General features: G+C 45.8%; 1 protein-coding gene across 2 annotated transcripts in view; it reads right to left on the bottom strand.

Annotated features, from left to right (window-relative positions):
• The window catches only part of SSH2 (slingshot protein phosphatase 2), a 90,553-nt gene that overhangs the window by 26,104 nt on the left and 45,978 nt on the right, over positions 1-18,471 (bottom strand). For both annotated transcript variants that reach the window (XM_077188832.1, XM_054647109.2), the window contains 2 exons: positions 6,396-6,499; positions 1,676-1,740 (listed from right to left, as the gene is read on the bottom strand). In XM_077188832.1, the coding sequence (XP_077044947.1) occupies positions 1,676-1,740; positions 6,396-6,499 (169 nt within the window). The remainder of the gene's footprint in view (positions 1-1,675; positions 1,741-6,395; positions 6,500-18,471) is intronic.

Genomic DNA, 18,471 nt, shown 5'->3' with positions numbered 1-18,471 from the left:
ATTCCAAGAAGTTCATACTGACCTTTCATGCTCCACAACAGTAGGTGTTTCATACAAGAACACATTTCTCATGGAGATAAATGATTTGAAGACAAAAGAAGTGTGTGTCCAACTTTCAAGTTCCCAGCTCTGCTAAGCTACAGGAACATATTCAATCACTTTGCATTCTTAACTCCTTTTCCTCCTTCCTACTGATCTTACCATGGCTCTAATCCTGCTCTCACAGAAGGCTCAAAACCTCTGCCAACAGCTCCAAGAAACAAGAGTTGTTCCAAATTTTAAGTCTAGGTTTTTAGAGGATTAGATTCCTCTGCTGGCCCCTGAGCTGTGAAGCCAGCCCTCCAAATGACAGCAGCCAAGAAAATGAAGGGAACGCATTTCTGTCAGTAGTGTTTATATTTCAAATCTCACTTGTATCTGCTGTTTTATGAGAGAGTCCATTGCAGCCCTGCACACCCTTCGTTCGTCAAGAATCAATTAAATTCAAGTAGACTATTGAACTTAACCTCATGCAAGATTTCAGCATTCCAAATGTAGCTCTGGACAAAAGGGTTTATGTCTCAGCCCACAAAGTCCTTATTCAGCTGTTAAGGCTAATTTGTCCCAAATCACACAATGTAGCCAGTGATACTGCTGAACAATGCCCTGTTCAATAGTTTCCAATGTTCTAACCCTGGCTCGAATTCTGAAAAGCATTGAGAACCCCCATGCCCATCACTTTCACTGAAATTTTAGTGACAGCAAGGTGTGCCTGGCAAAATTTAAGAGAGAGGTCCTTTGGCTTGCTTATGGCAAATTATTTTCTGTGGTCATTCGGGAACCTAAAGCATTCCAGAGTAACCTTGGCTGTTTCCAAGCTATAATCATCCAATCAGCCCATCTCCAGCACAGCTCAGGAGGATTCAGCAAACCAGAGGTGTGGGAATAACACTTGGGATGCTGGCAGTCCTTCTTTGGGCAGAGGTTGCTAAGATGCACCAAGAAAATACAGGAAACAAACTTCAGGCTACTGAGTGCTGAAAGGTGCAGACTCACTGCAGTCATGCCTGGCCTTGTAGAACACTTCAACATGTCCCAGGCAAATTCCTCACTGCTTAAATTTGGCTTCTGGAGCTCTTCAGGGCTGTGCATCAATGCTGAGAACAGCAATGCCTCGTTTTACATCCTTATAGGAGGCGACAGCCCAGGAAAGCAGAAGGCCAAGGTTCAGTGCAGGTGCATGGCTACACGGGGTCCTGCATGCTCCCACCTGTTCAGCCATGGCCTTTTGGGATGCCACAAATCAGGACAGCAGAGTGAGGAACACAACTGAACTCTCACAGGGCAGGCTCACTCACACTGGTCAAACATAAGTCACCTATTCTTGATTTAAACAGGACACCAAGATCATTTATCCATCCTCTCTGGCAACTGTTACAATATTTTTTGGGAGCACAGATACTCAGTTTCAAGACAACCTTCTAGCCATACAATTTGTCTCACTGAACAATCAAAGCAGGCCTTTCACAACTAGCTGCTTTCCTACCTTTGTGGTTGCAAAGGCTCCCCAAACCTGCTGATGAAACCACTCCACACACACACACACCACTGCTTGCCTGAGTTACACAGGTGTGTTTGTCAAGTGGTGCTTAACCTTTGCATTGGTTCACAGGAGATAAGCAGAAAGCCAACCTACCAGTCTGATGTTGTCTTCTGGGCGGAGCAGGATGAACATGGCCTGCAGGTGCTGCTGGAGATCCCCTGCGGGCAAGAGGGCAAGGTGAATGCACAAAAATAGTTCAAAATCACATGCGAGTTCCTGGCTGTCCAGCCAGAGCAAATGTCCACTGAGAAACCTGACACGTCACCAGGAGCGTCGTCACTGTCACTCCCACCTACTCAGAGATGGGAGTTTTGTCATCTCTTAGTCAGCTGCTCTTTGCTCTGTGTGCTCACCTGTTCCTGTGTCACCATGTTCTCTCCTGCTAAATTCAGTGGGTTTTTTTTACAGAAATAAACAGTGTTTCACTACTCTTTGCTCCTTTGACAGACAAGTCAACCTAGTTAGAAATGGACCCCATCCTGTGGTTCAACATCTCATTCTACCACGTGCTCCAAACAAGAAATTTGCCATTGCTTTTACACCAGCTTAATACTCAGTGCAGAAATACTACCCAGGCAAAAGTATACTCTCCTTGGAATGAGATTTAGTCCTGCTTTAGGGCAGCATGTGCCCACCTATGGTTGTGTACCAACCCCACCCAAAAGCAGCTAAGAACTGCCACCTGAAAAATCAAACACCTATATTTTTTTCCTAGAAAACACTTGCAACAGCTTTCCTGGTGAAGCTGAGGAAAAATAAAGGAGAATTAAATTTAGTGCATGACTGTGATTTTAAGTCCTATTAAGAAGAGACAAGTGTCACAAGTTCCTAAAACATCAAGCATTTCAAAGACAAGAGAGATGATTTTCTGTCAGCACTGCTGCACTGACTTCTCAGCACTGCTCCTGGCATGTAGAGAGCCAACATCATCCCCTGAGTACCAGCCAGCAGCAACATCTCCTGCAAGGGGCTGGTTTTTCAATCATTACATGGAAAAATTAATCTGCATTCCCACAAAGGAGAGTGCAGGGCTGCCAGGTGGGTGGCACAGATCAGCAAGAAGAGAAGCCTTTACTCTTCCCCCCTCTCCCACTCCCCCACAGCCAGGAAGCTGAGTTTAGGCAACACTGCAAGGAGCAAATATTCAGCAGGATCAGCCACAAGAACCTTTTCTAGGAAGGCTGGTTAATCCCCCTGACCTCCCTTTCTGATTCAGCAGTGGTGCCAGAATCCATGTTATTTCATAGACTCTCAGAAATAAGGAAAGCTTGGACATGGAGCAGTATCCAGAAATACCAAAATGGTAAGGAGAAGAAAGGAAAGGCTGCCCAGTGACAGTACCTGGTTTCCAAATGATTTTTATAGCTGGTGGAAGAGCAAGGCTGAAGGGCTGTGCAGCCCCTCTCTGGATGGGACAGAGACACCCTCGCATGGAGTGGGTTACACAGGACACTGCAATCCCTGCTCTGCTCCTCCTTCCTCCTTCAACTGCATTTCAGCAAATGGAGAATGAGTCAATGCTCTGGGAATGAATTTTTAACTGGGGGTGGGAAAACTGAGGCACTCAGCAGTGCCAGGGAAATCACCAAGTATCACCGGCCACAAGCACCTGAAGCTGCTTCCTGCCCATGGACATTGTTCCCAGCACGGGAGTGGCTGGCACGAGCCTCCCTAAATAGAAATTATTTATGGAGATAGGGCACTCAGGAAGGCCAAGTCATCCATCAGGTGCTTGTTCTGCCAGGACTGCTATGACAGGATCTCCCCACGTCAATACCAGTGCAGAATCCTGACAACACTGCTCAGTTCCAGCAAGTTCCAGCTAATAATGCAGTGGGAATTGCTGAGAACTGTCAGTCAACAAGCAAAGGTCCCCCTGCACCTCCTGCCCACAGCTTGAAAGAGCTCAGCAAGTATTTGACTCATGAAGCTTCCATGTGTCTTAGTCTGAAATGAAAGATGCTTCACCTCAGCTTTTTCTCTCTCCAAAATGTAGCAGTTCCTACTTATTGCTGCCAGCAATTCAGGGACTTCTTAAAAGCCAAAGTTTCCCGAGTTAAAAAAAAAAATCACCTGGACTACTGGATTATCTCAATACTTAAAGAGAAGAAGTTTCTATGACAACCCTTTCTGCAAAGCTCAGCCAAGGAGCTCCATTATCCTTCATCCTCAGAAAGTTTACCACACTCCTCCTCCCTGTTCCCCTGCCAGCCTTGGGATCTCCAGAGCTGGAAAGTAAAGGATTGCTTCCTTGGCCAGCTTTAATCAACGTGCAGGGTTTTCAGCCCCAAACACACAAGGCATTTTGTAAACTTCCTGGATTAAGAAAAACCAAAGGAAAGGCTTTAACATGCCAGAATCAGCACAAAGATATCACATCCTGTCCTGTGAAGAGCTGGCTTTGCTGGCAGTCATGGCAGGGCTGCTGCTTCCTATCACATTGTCCTGTGCTGAGCAGATGCTTTTGTTTCCTTGAGCTGGCAGGCAAGGTGCAAAGCATGGGCAAGGGTGGGATCTGAAAAGTGATTCACAGTATTCCAGAGATGGCAAAAGCCCCAGGGAAGTTACATCCCTTTCTGGCCTCCTCTGGCTTGTTTGTTGTGGAAAAGCAAGCCCACCATCCCACAGAAGTTTGCCAGGTGGCACAGGACCACCCAGGGAGAGGAATATGGACAGCTGGCACCATATCTAGTCAATCTGCCAATGATTCCCATTGATGGAGGTGTGATTAGAGAAATGGGTGTGAGCATTAATTATTTCCTGTTACCCATTCACTCTTCACGCTGGATTCTAGCGCCTCTGATGAATTCAAAAGGCAGGTCAGGAAGGTCAGTCAGCCTTCCTAGAAAATGCTCTTGGAGCCACTTGAAATACTATTGCATCTATAGGCAGCAATTCCATACTGGAAAGTTTTGTCTGCTCTCTACCCCTTTCTAATTTTGTGTGCCAGAGATAAGTCACGACGCACATGGGGATGGAAGCTGAGCATGGATTATCGGTGTCCCAGAAAGGAGGCAGCTGCACACACTGTGCCAGCCACGCTCTCCACATCACTGATTTCATTCTGGTGGCACAGATGTTTTGCTCAGGAAGGTGACACACTGATCCCCCGGTGCCTTGGTGTGCTGATACCAGAAAAATTCACAGAAATCTGGTGCACACTCAGACGAGGGACTCTCTTCAGTGAAACCTCCAAGCATCATAAAAAAACCACTAGAGCATTCCCATCACTTGACAGACAGGGAAACCGAGGAAAGGACAAGCACTGATGCCTCATTAAATCTCACCCTGTAAACTGAAGAGACAGGAATAAAATAAGTCTTCTAAGAACAAAAATCCCACCCCTTAGGCAAGCCAGCCTCGGCAGCACCAAACGTCTCGCTGTAAGCAATTACAACACACCGGATTTGCTTCCTTGGCAATCTGGCTTCCAAGAGCTCTGGGCCGATTAGACAAGCAATTATTTTCCACCAAGGTCTCCAGACCTCATGCAAATCAGCTGGAGCAAGTAAATGAGGCAAGCAGAGAGACTCAACAGCTGTTTGTGCTGCCTTGCAGAGGTTCAGCAGGAAAATCTTTGGGTTTCTCAGCGAGGCAAAGCCAAGGCAGCAGTGCCAGGGGGACTCTGGGCTTCAGCAATGGACTTTGGAGAGATTAAACACCAAGACAGGCTGAGAGAAACTTTTTAAAGACTGCTCACTCTACTTTCACACCAAAGGACATTTCACTTCATTCTTGACCAGAAAGGCCAGCTTTAATTTAAGTTTCAGAACATTTTCTTTTGACAACTGGTAATTAATGCATCTCACCAAAGCAATTTGGGTACTGCTTGTGCTATGTTTGAGTGGAAGTATATAATTAAATGCCTTCTGACTTAAACTTTTTCTATAAATATGTTTGCAAACAGATTTTGAGGTGGCCAGTCATCACATACATAACTCTGACAGATGCAGAGGTGGATGACAGTCTGATGGTGTCAAAGTACAAAAGGATATACACCTGGAACCAAACCAAGTCACATTTTTCCTGGTCACCTTCTAGCAAAGCATGTTGACTCCTGTTTCTGTTTCTATCTCTGTCCCATTTGCAAACATCTGAAGGTCTCAATTTATTTTTGTTTCCTGCCAATTGCTTTATGGAAGGGAAAAATCCCCACACTATCTGATGCCTGTAAAATACCACCAGTGATTAAGCACCATATAGCCAATGAAAAAACCCTACCCTGAAATGTTTGAGTTATGATATTCAGAGCAACTTTTCAAAGAGAGTGAAAGCAAAAACACAAATCAAACTTCCAGCAGATAAAGGAGGTGGAATTATAACCGACTTTCTATTACTCACTCTGCTCACATCTCTGAGAAGTCACACTGACTTTGCTCAGAGGTTTCCTCATCCCCACGTAGAGGTAAGTCTGGTAAGCCTCCTCCCTCTCCTCCATCATAACCGGTTCGTTTCAGATTAGGAAGGACCATTACTCACCCTGTATCACAAACTCAGGTTTCTCACTGCAGTGCACAAAGGTTTTGGAAGGCAGTCCTTCCCTCCCTTTCTCATACTAAAATTACAGGATGATATTTTGTGGGGCATTCATTCTCAAGTCTCCACCATGCCATGACTGCTGCCCTGATGTCACTCATTTGAGGGTCCTGTTTGAACAGCAGAGTTTTGAAAACTTTCTTTCCTATCAGCATTGAGACTGGCAGGTCAGGCTTTAATACACGTGGGTCAGACAAACGTGTGTCATCAGGTGAGAATGAGCTCAAGAGAGGTGAGTTCTCAGCAGACAAGCCCCAGCCATCGATACCACACTCACCTGCATGTTTGTTGCGCCTGTGACTGATCCTGGGTGTGGATGACCCATTTCCTCGTGGCAGGAAGAGAGCTGCACCTTTCACAGTGAGGAAGCTTTCGCTGATGCTGCAAGGGAAAAGACAAAAAGGGAGTGAGGAAAAGTGTCTTGTCTTCAAAAAGGAAAAAAGCAATGAATGAGACAGGTTAAAAGCACTGAATGCATGCTCTGTTCTTTTGCAATGAAGTGATTTAGACCAAATAATTCTGCTGGTAAAGAACTTTTTCCCCCATGTAAGTACTGCAAACATTCAAAGCATAACTGAGAACAACACAAACAGAGAAACACTGAAAAGCAGAACATATGCTGGTGCCACTCTGCCTGCAGAGGTGCAACCTGAGCAGGCAGAGGGGATTAACCTATGGCTACATTTTCGATTTGAAAGTCAAGATGACAGATCCACATTTCTAAATGGTGATGAACAGAACAAGCCCACGCATCTGGGTAATTATGGACTCTCTTAACCCTGAGCTTTGTGCTTCAGACACAGCTGATGCCCTGCAGAAACAAATGTCTCCCTTCAGCAGTTAGCCAAAAGAAAATTAGTGTACACAAAAGATTAAGAAATCATAAAACTACTCTCTGTGAGTTGCATGATGATTAACTCTCAAAGACCTATAAATCAAGAAAGCAAGAAACTGTAATGCTGTTGAAATCGGCCATCACTTCATGACTTGATTTTGCCCTTTCTAAAGTCACATGAGGAGAGAAGTTTGTAAAAAGGGGCAATAAAGAACTCCCAAGTACTGAGGAACAGCTGGTATTTTAAGTACATCTTCCAGTTTTTTTCCTGCAGATGCAGCGGTTCGTGGAAAAAGCAAGACACGCTCCAGATTCTGCAATGCAGCCATCCTGTTGCATACTCGAGGGTTCCTGCTTTGCTCAGAATTGATAAGACAGTCCTAGAGGCTTTGAAGAAAGCCAGAAACAATTCTCTAGTCAACAGGATGGTTGATGAATATGATAAGACAGGATGGGAGAGTCTCTGGCATCGTGCATCCCAACAGCTCCATGCTTTGAAAAGATGTTGGCTTCTCCTTCAAGACAACTCTTGTCCTGAGCAAGAGGTTAGGAACTTTTTATTCCTTTCTCCACTTAAGCAAATATCAAACCTAGTTAGTTATTCCCTTCCTCTAAGGGATGAGGACTGGGAAATTAACAGAGTAAAAATCCCTGCATTATTTGGGGTTGACTGCTTTAAAAAAAGATTTTCTGACTACATTTTTAGAAGTAAAAGAATTAGAAAAGCTTGTGTTAAATTTGGATTTCCCTCTAAGCTCAAGCACATTTCTGGGCACCTCTCCATTTTGCTGCCAGGGATATAAAAAATGAAGTTTTCCAAGCCCAAGAAAAGCAGATGCACAGAGTCAGAAAGGCTTTTCTCAAGGCTGCAGCACATCCCAATGTTTAGACCGTGCTGTCATAGCCTCAGCACTCCTGAGTGACAAAGTTTCTCCCAGAACTTTCTTCCTAAAATTGAACCAGATGTCAAACATGGTCTGGATGTTTCAATAAAAACAGAATTTTGAAAAGGAAAAAAATCACTCATCCTAAATTAAAAGGGATCAGAGAGTTCTCTACTTATATTAAAGCTAAAGCCAAAAAATAGTAAGTTCATTTGGCACACTGAAAATATTTCTTTAGACCATTCTCACAGTAAAAATTTTGACTGAGCCTTTCTAGCTTTTGTTGACAAATAAATCTTTTGAAAGTTCTCAAGGTACACAGCTTCTTACAGCCTGAACTAGAGAAACACCGAGTTATCTTAAGGACACTTAAAATAATAATAATAGTATTATTAATGTTAAAAATAAATTCTCCTCCTCCCATTATAATCTCAACACAGAAGAAAACTATTAAAGGATGTGAGGCTGCAGAGGAGGAGAAAGAATTCAGCACTCACAGACAGCTTTCACACTGTTAATTTTATCAGCAAAGCCAACCACTAATATTAGCAATCCTTTAGCCTGTGCCTGAGGTTCCCCCAGAAGGTGGAATTAGCAACTATTTTTAGTGGATAATGTAGCATGTAGCTAAGAGGGCCAGGAGGTTAAAAATCTCCTCAATTCCATCACTTTCCCTTATCACCAGCTCTCAGCCACCAGCCTGGAAAGGAAAGAGCAGCAGAACTAAAGAGATTCCCATCAGGTGCATCCTTCCAGGAGGCCACCTCCTCTCCTAAGGCCAGGGGAGCCTTGTTTTGGGCCATTAACCATGGGCTTTAAGTGTAACTTGGTAGGACTAGGGAAAGGGAAAGTAATGTCCCATACAAAGGGCTGGAGCAGCTGAAGAATGTGGCAAAGCAGATCATTCTTGTGGAACAAGGAGGTCAGGCAGGGGGGGCAGCACCTCCTGAGGGCAGGAGCAGGGCAGGAGATGGCCATCAGCACTGCTGGGAGAACAGCAGCTGCATGGAGACAACGGCCTCGTGCCAAATCCAGCTGTGGGGACACTCCCTGTGCAGCCAAGGCACACTGCTGGCACCTCTGGCATTGTCTACCCTGAATTCTAAGCCCAGATGCATCAGTGTCCAGAAAAGAAACCCATAATACACACAACAAAGCTCTTGCTTTGAGATTCAAGCAGTAAAGAAAATCTTGGGAGGAAAGGCAACAAAGTCATGGGAAAGTCCAAGTAGCTCTAATACTGAATTCAGCAGATGCTGATTTTGGTGCCTGTGATGCACTACATGGACAAAAAAAAAAAGCAATCACTGGCCTGACATCCTCTGTGCCACACTCAGAGGGCTGCTCCATTTGGGTCCATCCTGTTTGGACAGCCCCTGGCATGACCTTCACCTAAAGCATCACATTTCAGGGCAAGATCATCACCTTTGGATGCTGTCCCTGATATATAAAGAAAAACGATTCCTTGGGTAGGACACTAACAGCAGGCCCCAGTCTGAGACACTTCAAAACCACAAAAGGTAGAAAAGATGGCTGTGAAAAGGGCAATTAAGGCTCTAAACAAGTGTTGCCATCCACTACTGATTTCACCCTGCTGACAGCTCGATGGTTTCCAAGCATAATGTGGGCTTTGAAATACTTCACAAAATCTGGCTTGCCAGAGCCTACAGGAGCTTCAGGGCTCTTTGAAACACTCTCCTGGAACAGACTGGTGTTAAAAGACACTCAACGTGGTTAGGGGAGAAGTTGAGTCCAGGACAGCAGCAGAAGACAAGAAGCCAACTTGGCACAGGTAACAAAGCTGAGCTGGGTTTTATCAGCACCCCAGGCTTGTCATCAGTTGTCAGTACTGCACAGCAGGTTTTTTCAGGAGAAGACTTACTCAGGACATACCTATCAAAGAGTTCACAATCCCCAGCACTACAGCTGGGGGAAAAAACCCTTCTGTTCCATGTTCACCTCTGCAGTGAGGCAGCAGCCTCAAGGCCACCAGTGGTGTGCTATTGGTAATTCTCTGCTCACTGGGAAGAGAACCAGTGCAAGCAGAAGACTTAAGCAACTTCTCCAGAAATCACTACTTGTACCAATTTTTCTCCCAGGCAGAAAAGATTTTGTAGAAATTGTACAAGTCACATCAGAACTATTTAAAGCCTTTTGCATAAAAAGCACAGACTCTGCCCTCAGAAGGCTCTGTTTCTAACCAGCAGTAACAGCTGGAAACAGAAGTGATTCTGTGCTCCCTGATGTGCTGCCCAGGGCTGAGCTCCTCCTGCACAAGGGAATCACTGCACAGCTCAAACTAAATTCTCTTTATGCTATAAAATGAGATCCACACAGAACTTATAGATGGCAAACAAAAAATAAATGCCTTCCCAGATGTTACACTGCACAGCTCCATTCATAAACTGCAAGCACAAACACCAAATACACTGGTATGAGGACATAAAAGAGAAAGTGTTACTGGTTTAGGGGCTGTGTCAGAGATGTGATAAATCACTGGATGCATTGTCATGACTCCCTGGACAATGCCCTCCATCTCCCAGCCAGGTGAATCTGCACCACTCTCCAATTTCAATGAGAAACCCTCAGTCCTCAGTATAAAATACTCAAAAAAGGAACCCTGCTGTTTTCTCTTGCAACTGCTTCACAATTATAGGAGAGAAAACCTTTTTAGGAATAAGGCAAGGAGGCACCTGAACGGCTGCTGGCAATGTTTTATCCTAATAAACAGTTAATTAAGTTATTGAGAGCCTGAGGATGACTTTCCAAAGTCTGCTCTCCTCACTCACCAGAGCAGCTCCTTACAGCAGGCTCTGTCCTGTCCAGCCCAGCCCTTGGTCGGGCACTTGCCAAGTAGCACAAGCAGAGATTGGCACCGTTCCCTGACAGGCTCGGCAGGAGAAGTCCTTCCATGCACATCCTCCCACACAACGTACAGGACAGGTCAGTGTGGCAAAGGCCAAAACCTCCTTGTGCTGTCACCTCCTTGCAGCCATGCCCAAAGCACATGGGCACTGCATGTGGTCACATCCTCCCACCCTGCTCGCCCTAATCCTTAGATGAAATGGGAGATTGAAAAGTGGTGGCTGGGGAAATGAAGGTATCAAGGTACTTCACATTTGAATGGAAATCCACTACCTGTATGATTTACAGAAATACAATTTCTCTTAGTGGGTATTTATTAACCAGAGCCCTGCAGAAAAGAGATCTGAAGCAGCTACAATGGGATTTCTATGCCAAGTCAGGCTCTCGCTGTAGCTCCCCATGACAAGAGAGTTGTGCAGTCCCTCAACAGCCCCCCAGATTTTGCCCTAACATGAGCAGCCAATGCTGCCTTGCACACCTCAGCTGCCAGCTCAGCTCCATCATCTTCCCTTAATCCAGCAGCTGCAAAACTCAAACCAAACAAAAAGGAAATTCCAAGGCTGGCAGGAGTGGCACAGCAGGCACCAATACTCAGCTCATTGCCGAGGTGTGGAAGGAGGGAGGGAGGGCAGCTGGGGACGTGTGAGCGAGCTCTGGAGCAGCCAGGACTGCAAGAGCAGCAATTCCCTGCAGCCTGCGGATTTTTTCAGCACCTCAAGCCACTTCCCTCCCTCTCCCTGCTCTCCTTCCCAAAGTGGCTGCTTCTCCTTCTCCACAGGCAGGTCCAGGGCCTGGCATCACACTTGCTCTGGGGGCAGCTCTCACTGCCAGCCTCCCACCCTTCACCTGCCCACAAGAAAAGTTCTGGTTAATAAAGCATCAGTCCCACAGCCAAGGGTGCACCAGCAGCTGGGTGCACAGCTGGATGATGTGCAGCCTGGCAGCCCAGGGCACTTCTCCCTCAAACACCAGATAAAAGCATTGCATTCCTCCAGCAACCCTCCCCAGGGAAGTGCCTCCTTCACCTTCACTGTAGTTTGTTTTTCAATAAACAACATCCCTACTTCCCTTGTTTACTTTTTAATGCACCTAGTTTAATAACGGCCTACAGTATTAATGAATTTAATAGAGGGAAGCAATGTTTGGCTTCCAGTTTAAACTTTTGTTCCTAGGTAAGGGATTAAGGTGCTTGATTCTCTTCACACAGAGGGCAGATCTCAGAGCTGTGTAAAGCACAAAACCAGGTACTAATAAAGAAAACCCACCAAAACCATACAAGGAAAATGAAAGGCAAGGATAACTCAGGATTGCCCTGCACTGACATTTGTATTAACAGGGTCAGCTGGCAGCAAACACAGACAAGCGCAGGCTTCTCTGATACCCAAAACAGAAACAAACTCAGTGCAGAGCAAAACAAGGGCCACAACTTACGGAAAAGGGGTCAGTGACACTGTCAGCAGAGGTGACACCACCGAGGGCAGGGAGAGAAAAGGGAAGTGGTTCTCCACCAAAGGCCATCTCTCACCACTCAGCACTTTTGCAACTTAAGAAACAGCCCAAGGAGAAAAACAAACTGAGCGTGGGAACCCGCTTGGGCTCAGAGGTTTGACGCAAACTGCATTTTTAGCAACATCTGCATTTGTGCCTTTTTTTTAAAACAGGAACTGTCTGCAGGCAGTTCCTCTGCTCCAAGGTGGGGCTCCCTGGAGAGAGAACTCAGCTTCCATGACACAGACAGGCATCATCACAGAGAGATCTGCAATGCCAACTGTTACTCATCCACATGAAGTTACCTACTGGTCCCTTCTCACTAGCACCAGGTCACCTTTTCCCTTGTTTTGGGCTCCAATATGGACAACTTCTGAAACCAAACTAAGACAACAGGAAAACCTCACAGTTTGCCGGAAGACAGTCAAAGGTGAGGATGGATGGGTGTGAATCTGAATTCCAAAGGACTAATTTCTTTACCTTGCTCCAAGCAAGGAGAGAATTTCTGCTGAATTCAGAGAGGGTACAACTTGCCAAAGGGAACCCTGAAGACCACGGCTGTGTGTGCAAGTGAAGAACAACTGCTTCAGGTGCACAAAACAACCACACTCAGACACAGTTTCAGAGACAGGATCAAACCAGCCTCAGGTCACCCCACCAGGCTGTGGGGAGCTCTGATACCCACTCAACATCCAAGTGAGTTACCAGTCTGCAAGCCACACCCACTGCTGGAACCAACCATGACATGCCATTAGAGCTCCTCTGCCACCAGATCATTTGAAATGAGCTCAGAAATACCTCTGCAAACTTGGGCAGCTTGGGTATGCAGGAGAGAGCAGTGGCATCCTTTGGAGACTGCACAGAAGACAACAGCTTTGGGCTGAGAAACTGATCCCTGCCAGAAACTCATCCCAGCCTTGCTGCAGGCGAAGGGAGCAACAACAGCTGCTGTTTGCAGCCCAAGATTTCAGCCCACGCAGCTGCGACAGGGCTGCACTGTGCCGAGACAACCCCAACCACCTGCAGCATTCCTCTGCCTCCCTGCCCCGAGCCTTGCTCTGCAGGGCTGAGTTTCACACTCACATCCAGTGTATTTCCTCACAGGCAGGGCTGGGATTTATTCCTTACCGGCGAAGGAAAGCAGACTGGGTTTTGTTTTAAGCTGATCAGCATTTTATGGTGTCTGATGGAAGTGAAAGTCCACGCGGGTTTCCTGTTCTCCTCACATACTCTTGGCCTAGAGATGAACCAGCTCAACAAACTCTCAAAGGCCAGGCAAGGCAGGCAGAGCCCTGGCAGGGACATCAGCTCACCTGAGCACCCAGCCCTGTGCCCAGCCTGCTGCTGGCAGCTCCAGGTTGGGTTTCACTGGGCTGCTGCTGCTGAGTAACCTGGACACAGCCCTCCCTGTGCCACCTCGCTGTCCCCATCACCCCTGCCAGCCCTTAGCAGCCTGGGAAGGGAGGGAATGTCCTGGTGCTGAGGCTGGGGAGAGGGAGATGTGCTGAGCTGAGCTGTGGCCGTTGTCATCACTGAGAAACAGACTGGGGGCACACCCCACTGATGACAGATCCAGGAAATGATTTATTTCAAGGAATAGGAACCTGGGCACAGGTTGTGGGATCACCATGGCAGTGAAGAAGGAAATTAAGCAGGGATGATTTAAATCATCACAGACTGAAAAGGACCCATTTTCCATGCAGCACAAATAGCAAAAAGCTTTACTGCCCATCTCTCTGGCTATGCAGCACAGAGGGAGTCCCAGCAAAGCATGTGTTGGTGGCCCATGTTCAGCCTCCGAGGCAGCTTCAGAGAATCCATCCAGAGAGAAAGAAAAAGATTCCAAAAAGTAACAGCAAAACAAGTTGTGCAAACAAAGCCCTGATGTCTCTGGAATTTGAGACTGAAGATATGCACAAAATAGTTCTTCCTGCAGTCCAAGCACGAGCACGGCAGTTCACAGACTAGGAAGGGGGTGGCTAACACAATTAGGATGCTGATTAAGAAATCTGGGCACTTGGTGTTTACAGAAGAAATTTGATTCTTTGCACTTTTTAAAGCAAGAGACCCAGACCGGAAGAGAGACCATGAAAGGAATTTGTTTTACATGATAGTCCCCAAAGGCTTCCAGGTCTCCAAGTCAAGACATTCCCAGATGAAAGCTCTACATGACATTCTTCTTGTGCCATATACTGTTTAAACAACCTTTGGGCATTTTTAATGCATACCACTGGGTTCATGGAGCAGGACAGCAGTACCCAGGAGAACACTCCACAGTGTTTTACCACTACATGCCGTGCTCCTACCCGCTCAGCCTGCCCAAAGTGAGCCAGCTGCTGTGGTACCAACAAAATGCTTTCACAAATGTGTTCTTAGAAACACTTAAATCAACATGAGAAAAGTTCCTAGGGATAATCTATCACATCAAGGAACAGAGAAAAATAACCACCAGCTTTTTGATTAGTTAATCTTCAGGAAGAACACCCCTCTGATTGACACACGCTTATCTTTTTTCTCTCCTAATTAACACAGTCCTAGTTGATTATCTTTAAACCACACAGTAATCTCCTCTGCCACCAGAGTTTGAAAGCATTGCCTTCATACACAGCACATTTCTTTTTAAACCTTAAATGACAGCTGACAGACCCTCCAGCAGTTAATTAACAACCTGGTCTCTCCCCACTATGATTAAATGCATTTAAGATGAGATATTTTATAATAAATTTTTATGCCAATCTCCCTGCATGTCACTGTCACAGACCTGACCATGTTTGGCCTGACTGGCAGTGTCCCACAAGAAGGACCCATCTGCTTTAAATACGACTGTAACACAAGTGACAGGAGACACACCGAGGTCAACTTACTGTCCCTCCCTGCCACAGCCAAGTCCAGGCTCCCCTATATTTAGACAAAGAATGTCCAGCACTTTACAGATGGAAGGAGATCACTGACTTGCCTGAAGCGTGGCCAGTGCTGGCTGCCTCCCCAGGATGGGTGTGATGAGCAGAGGTGACAAGGCCCCAGCACCCACTCAAGGCAGGGCACGCTGTGTCCCCACTCCCTCCCCAGCAGCCACAGCTCCCCCAGGCACAGCCCCAGGGTGTGACTGGTTCAGGAGGATGCTGCTCTGTGTTTTTCTGGTCTCAGGGGATGTGGCCAGCACCAAGCATGGCTGTGGTCAGCCAGGGAGCAGAGCTCCTGCTGCCTTGAGAAGCAGAACTGTGCCAGGATTTGGCTCTGCAACCACCCCAACCAGGGCATGGCATGGAGGAATTACGCTGGGGAAGCTGCCTGGCTCTGATCACAGCCTTGTTGGCTGCCCTCAGTAAATACATTAACAGACCCCTGTAAATAGAGCACCAAAACAAGGACCACTCTGTCTCTACACAAAGAAATCGATGCTGAATAATAAGCCTTTTCCTCTTGCTAAGAAGAAGCAAAAGCTTGTTTACCAAAAGCATCAAAAATCATCAAGAGGCTGTTGGATTTGACTCATAAAAATATAGAAGGAAGTTATTTGTTCAGTATTTTAACTTCTGCAGCACTCAGCACTTTCAATTTTCTCTCATTCTTACTGCATCCTCCCCATGCAATGGTATTTGATCCCTAAATGACAGTTTCCAGCAGGAACAGTAAAATCGGTTTAGGAACTACTGTCCCTTTAGATTAGCAAAAAGGACAGTCAGCAGTAGCCAGTGATGTGAGATGGTTTGTGGGCTGTTTCACAGAGAACTGCCACGTGCCAGGTTTCTTTCAATAGGTTTTGATTTGAAAGTGGAAGTCACAGGGAGCTTTACCTGTTGTGAAGATACAGCCAGTAACTGGGCCATTGATCTGCTCCCCCTTGCAAATACACCAGGGACTTTATTCTAGGGAACAGGAAAGCTACAATTAAGGGAATACAAACTTAAATGTGGCTGCAACTAATAACTTGAAATTTTAATCAGCTAGAAGTAAGGAATCATCAAAGACAAAGGATCAGAAACATTTTATATTTGGAATAGTTGAATGGATTCTGTGCCTTCAAACCAGGGCAACACATAGAAGGACAGTTCCTTGCACAAAGCAAGGTCAATACAAACTTCAGAGTCAACATAAAGCTGCAAACCAAAGAAGAAACCCAGCTTCACTCTGGGTTCAGTGACCCAGCACTGAGGTCACTGAGGGAATGGGGTGACAGCCTGGAGAGACAAGGCTGCTTGTCCCCAGGAGCTCAGAGCAGCACTCCCAGCACACCTACCCTGACAGCAGCCACAAGAACCACTCCAGCATCCTGCTGGTGTAAGTGACAATCAGCCTCCGGAGCCATCAGGAAAAGCTCTCCAAATCAGACCATGAGATATAATTATGATCCATTTCAAAATGCAAGCTCAGCATCACTTTCCAATCCAACTCTTCCCCCCACGGATGTTACAAGTTCTTCCTGGAGACAACATCCCTTGTGACTCTGCTTTTTCTTTTGGTGCTCTGAATAGGGATCAGCTTACCAGGAGTCCTTTATTCCCGAAATAATTTCCATTAATCACTCACCATACACCACTTTAAACAGAAGCTGACAGACTGTGGGATGTCTAACACCAGCACAGCATCTCCCAACTTAAATAAAAGCCGAAACGAAGGGCACCCTAAGAGGCAAAAGGAACTGGGAGATTCTAAATAGGAGACAAGAAAACGTCTTCAAAACGTTCCTAAGAATTGAAGTGTTTTTATACAGCTACTTTAAATACAAGCAGGGAAGCAGTAGTGTGAACCATCCACTCTTCATGGTATCTGCTCACAAAAAAAGTAAATTAAAGGAAAAACAGCAAAGTGCTTCCTTCTGAAGCATCACCATGCAGTTTTGCATTTGTGATTTCTCAGCACAGCTGCAAATTAACCAATTCTTTTAGCACCTTCATGCAACTTGCAGGGGGATGTCAATGCTTTACTTCAAAATGCATATAAAGGAGTTTTTAACTCAACGTAAAAACCCTGCATAGTTTTGCTGACTAAGACTCAGACTGGAAACACATTAAATAAAAGTTTTATTTTACAGGAGTTTGAACTCATAAGAGTAGAGATTCCAGATGTGTTTATCCCTGCAAAAGTCAGGTGCTAAATTTCAGCAGAATTAGCACTTTAAGCAGTTTGGCAGCCAATTTTCTGTGGTTAACTCAGGTCTTCGTATTTCCTAAAAGCATAGAAACCCCTTTAAAAACCACACATTAAAGTAGAAAGACCATCAGAATACTAAACACTGCTATGTACCACAGAACCAGCAAAGTCTCTAACAAGAACACAGTGTACTTTAGGGAAAAGGCTCTTAAACAGCTTTTAAAAAGGCTCCAGAATAGATATTTGCTTAATTTCAAGCTAGAGAGCCTCTCATAGAACATTTCATTATGTACTTGAAGGAACTAAGGACAAAAGAGTCAGGAAGATTACAGCAGTGTCAAGGTTTTGCTGGGGACTGTGCTGGGAATGTGGGTGATGTCCTGGTCCATCTCCTGACCCCCCTTCCCCAAATGCAGCTCCTGGGCTGGCTCAGCACCCCCACACACCAGTCCTGTTCACACACAGCATCCCCCACCTCTGGGGTGGGTATTTGTGGTACCCCCACTTGCTATGGAGGCACATGGATATTCCTCTTTTGCTTTCTTGCAATCTCCTCATCATGGCAAACCAACAGGAGGGCCAGAAATGGTGCTGACAAATTGTTTGTTTTGATTTAGACTAACTGTCTTTCAGTCTTTGCGCCACAGAGGAATGCGGCTGTTCCACTTTGCATCTGTTTTTTGATTTCTCCATCTCTTTTACAAAGCAAATAAAGGGAAGAAAAACAACAAACCAACCCTAACAATAACAACAACAAAGCCAGTGACAAGCTCTTCACACACCACCATGCAATGAGCCCTTTAAAAACCCAAACAAGCTAAACAAACAAAAAAACCCAGTAAAACTCCTCCCACAATTTGGGTTCATTTTAATTCAGTATCGAGTTGCAGAAAGCAAGCAGGAAACTAACAGGAGGACAAAAGTAAGACTAATGATAGCTTTCTACACATTGTGCAAATGGGATTCCCCCTTACTTTGTAACCTGACCAAGGTAAATTTATCATTTGCTAATCAAAATGACCCTACTGCAGTCCCACCTGCCATTTGGAGTCTCACAAAACACCAGCAATACACCCAGAACAGAGCTGCCCGTGCTTGTCAGCTACACAAGCCACAGGTAACAGCCCTCTCCAAAGCATCCAGTTGGGATTCTGTACAAAAAGAGGCTGCAGGGCAACAAGAGGCTC

This window comes from Agelaius phoeniceus, chromosome 20 (genome assembly GCF_051311805.1).
Source record: "Agelaius phoeniceus isolate bAgePho1 chromosome 20, bAgePho1.hap1, whole genome shotgun sequence".
NCBI lineage: Eukaryota > Metazoa > Chordata > Aves > Passeriformes > Icteridae > Agelaius > Agelaius phoeniceus.
This window is presented reverse-complemented; position numbering and strand designations above follow the sequence as displayed.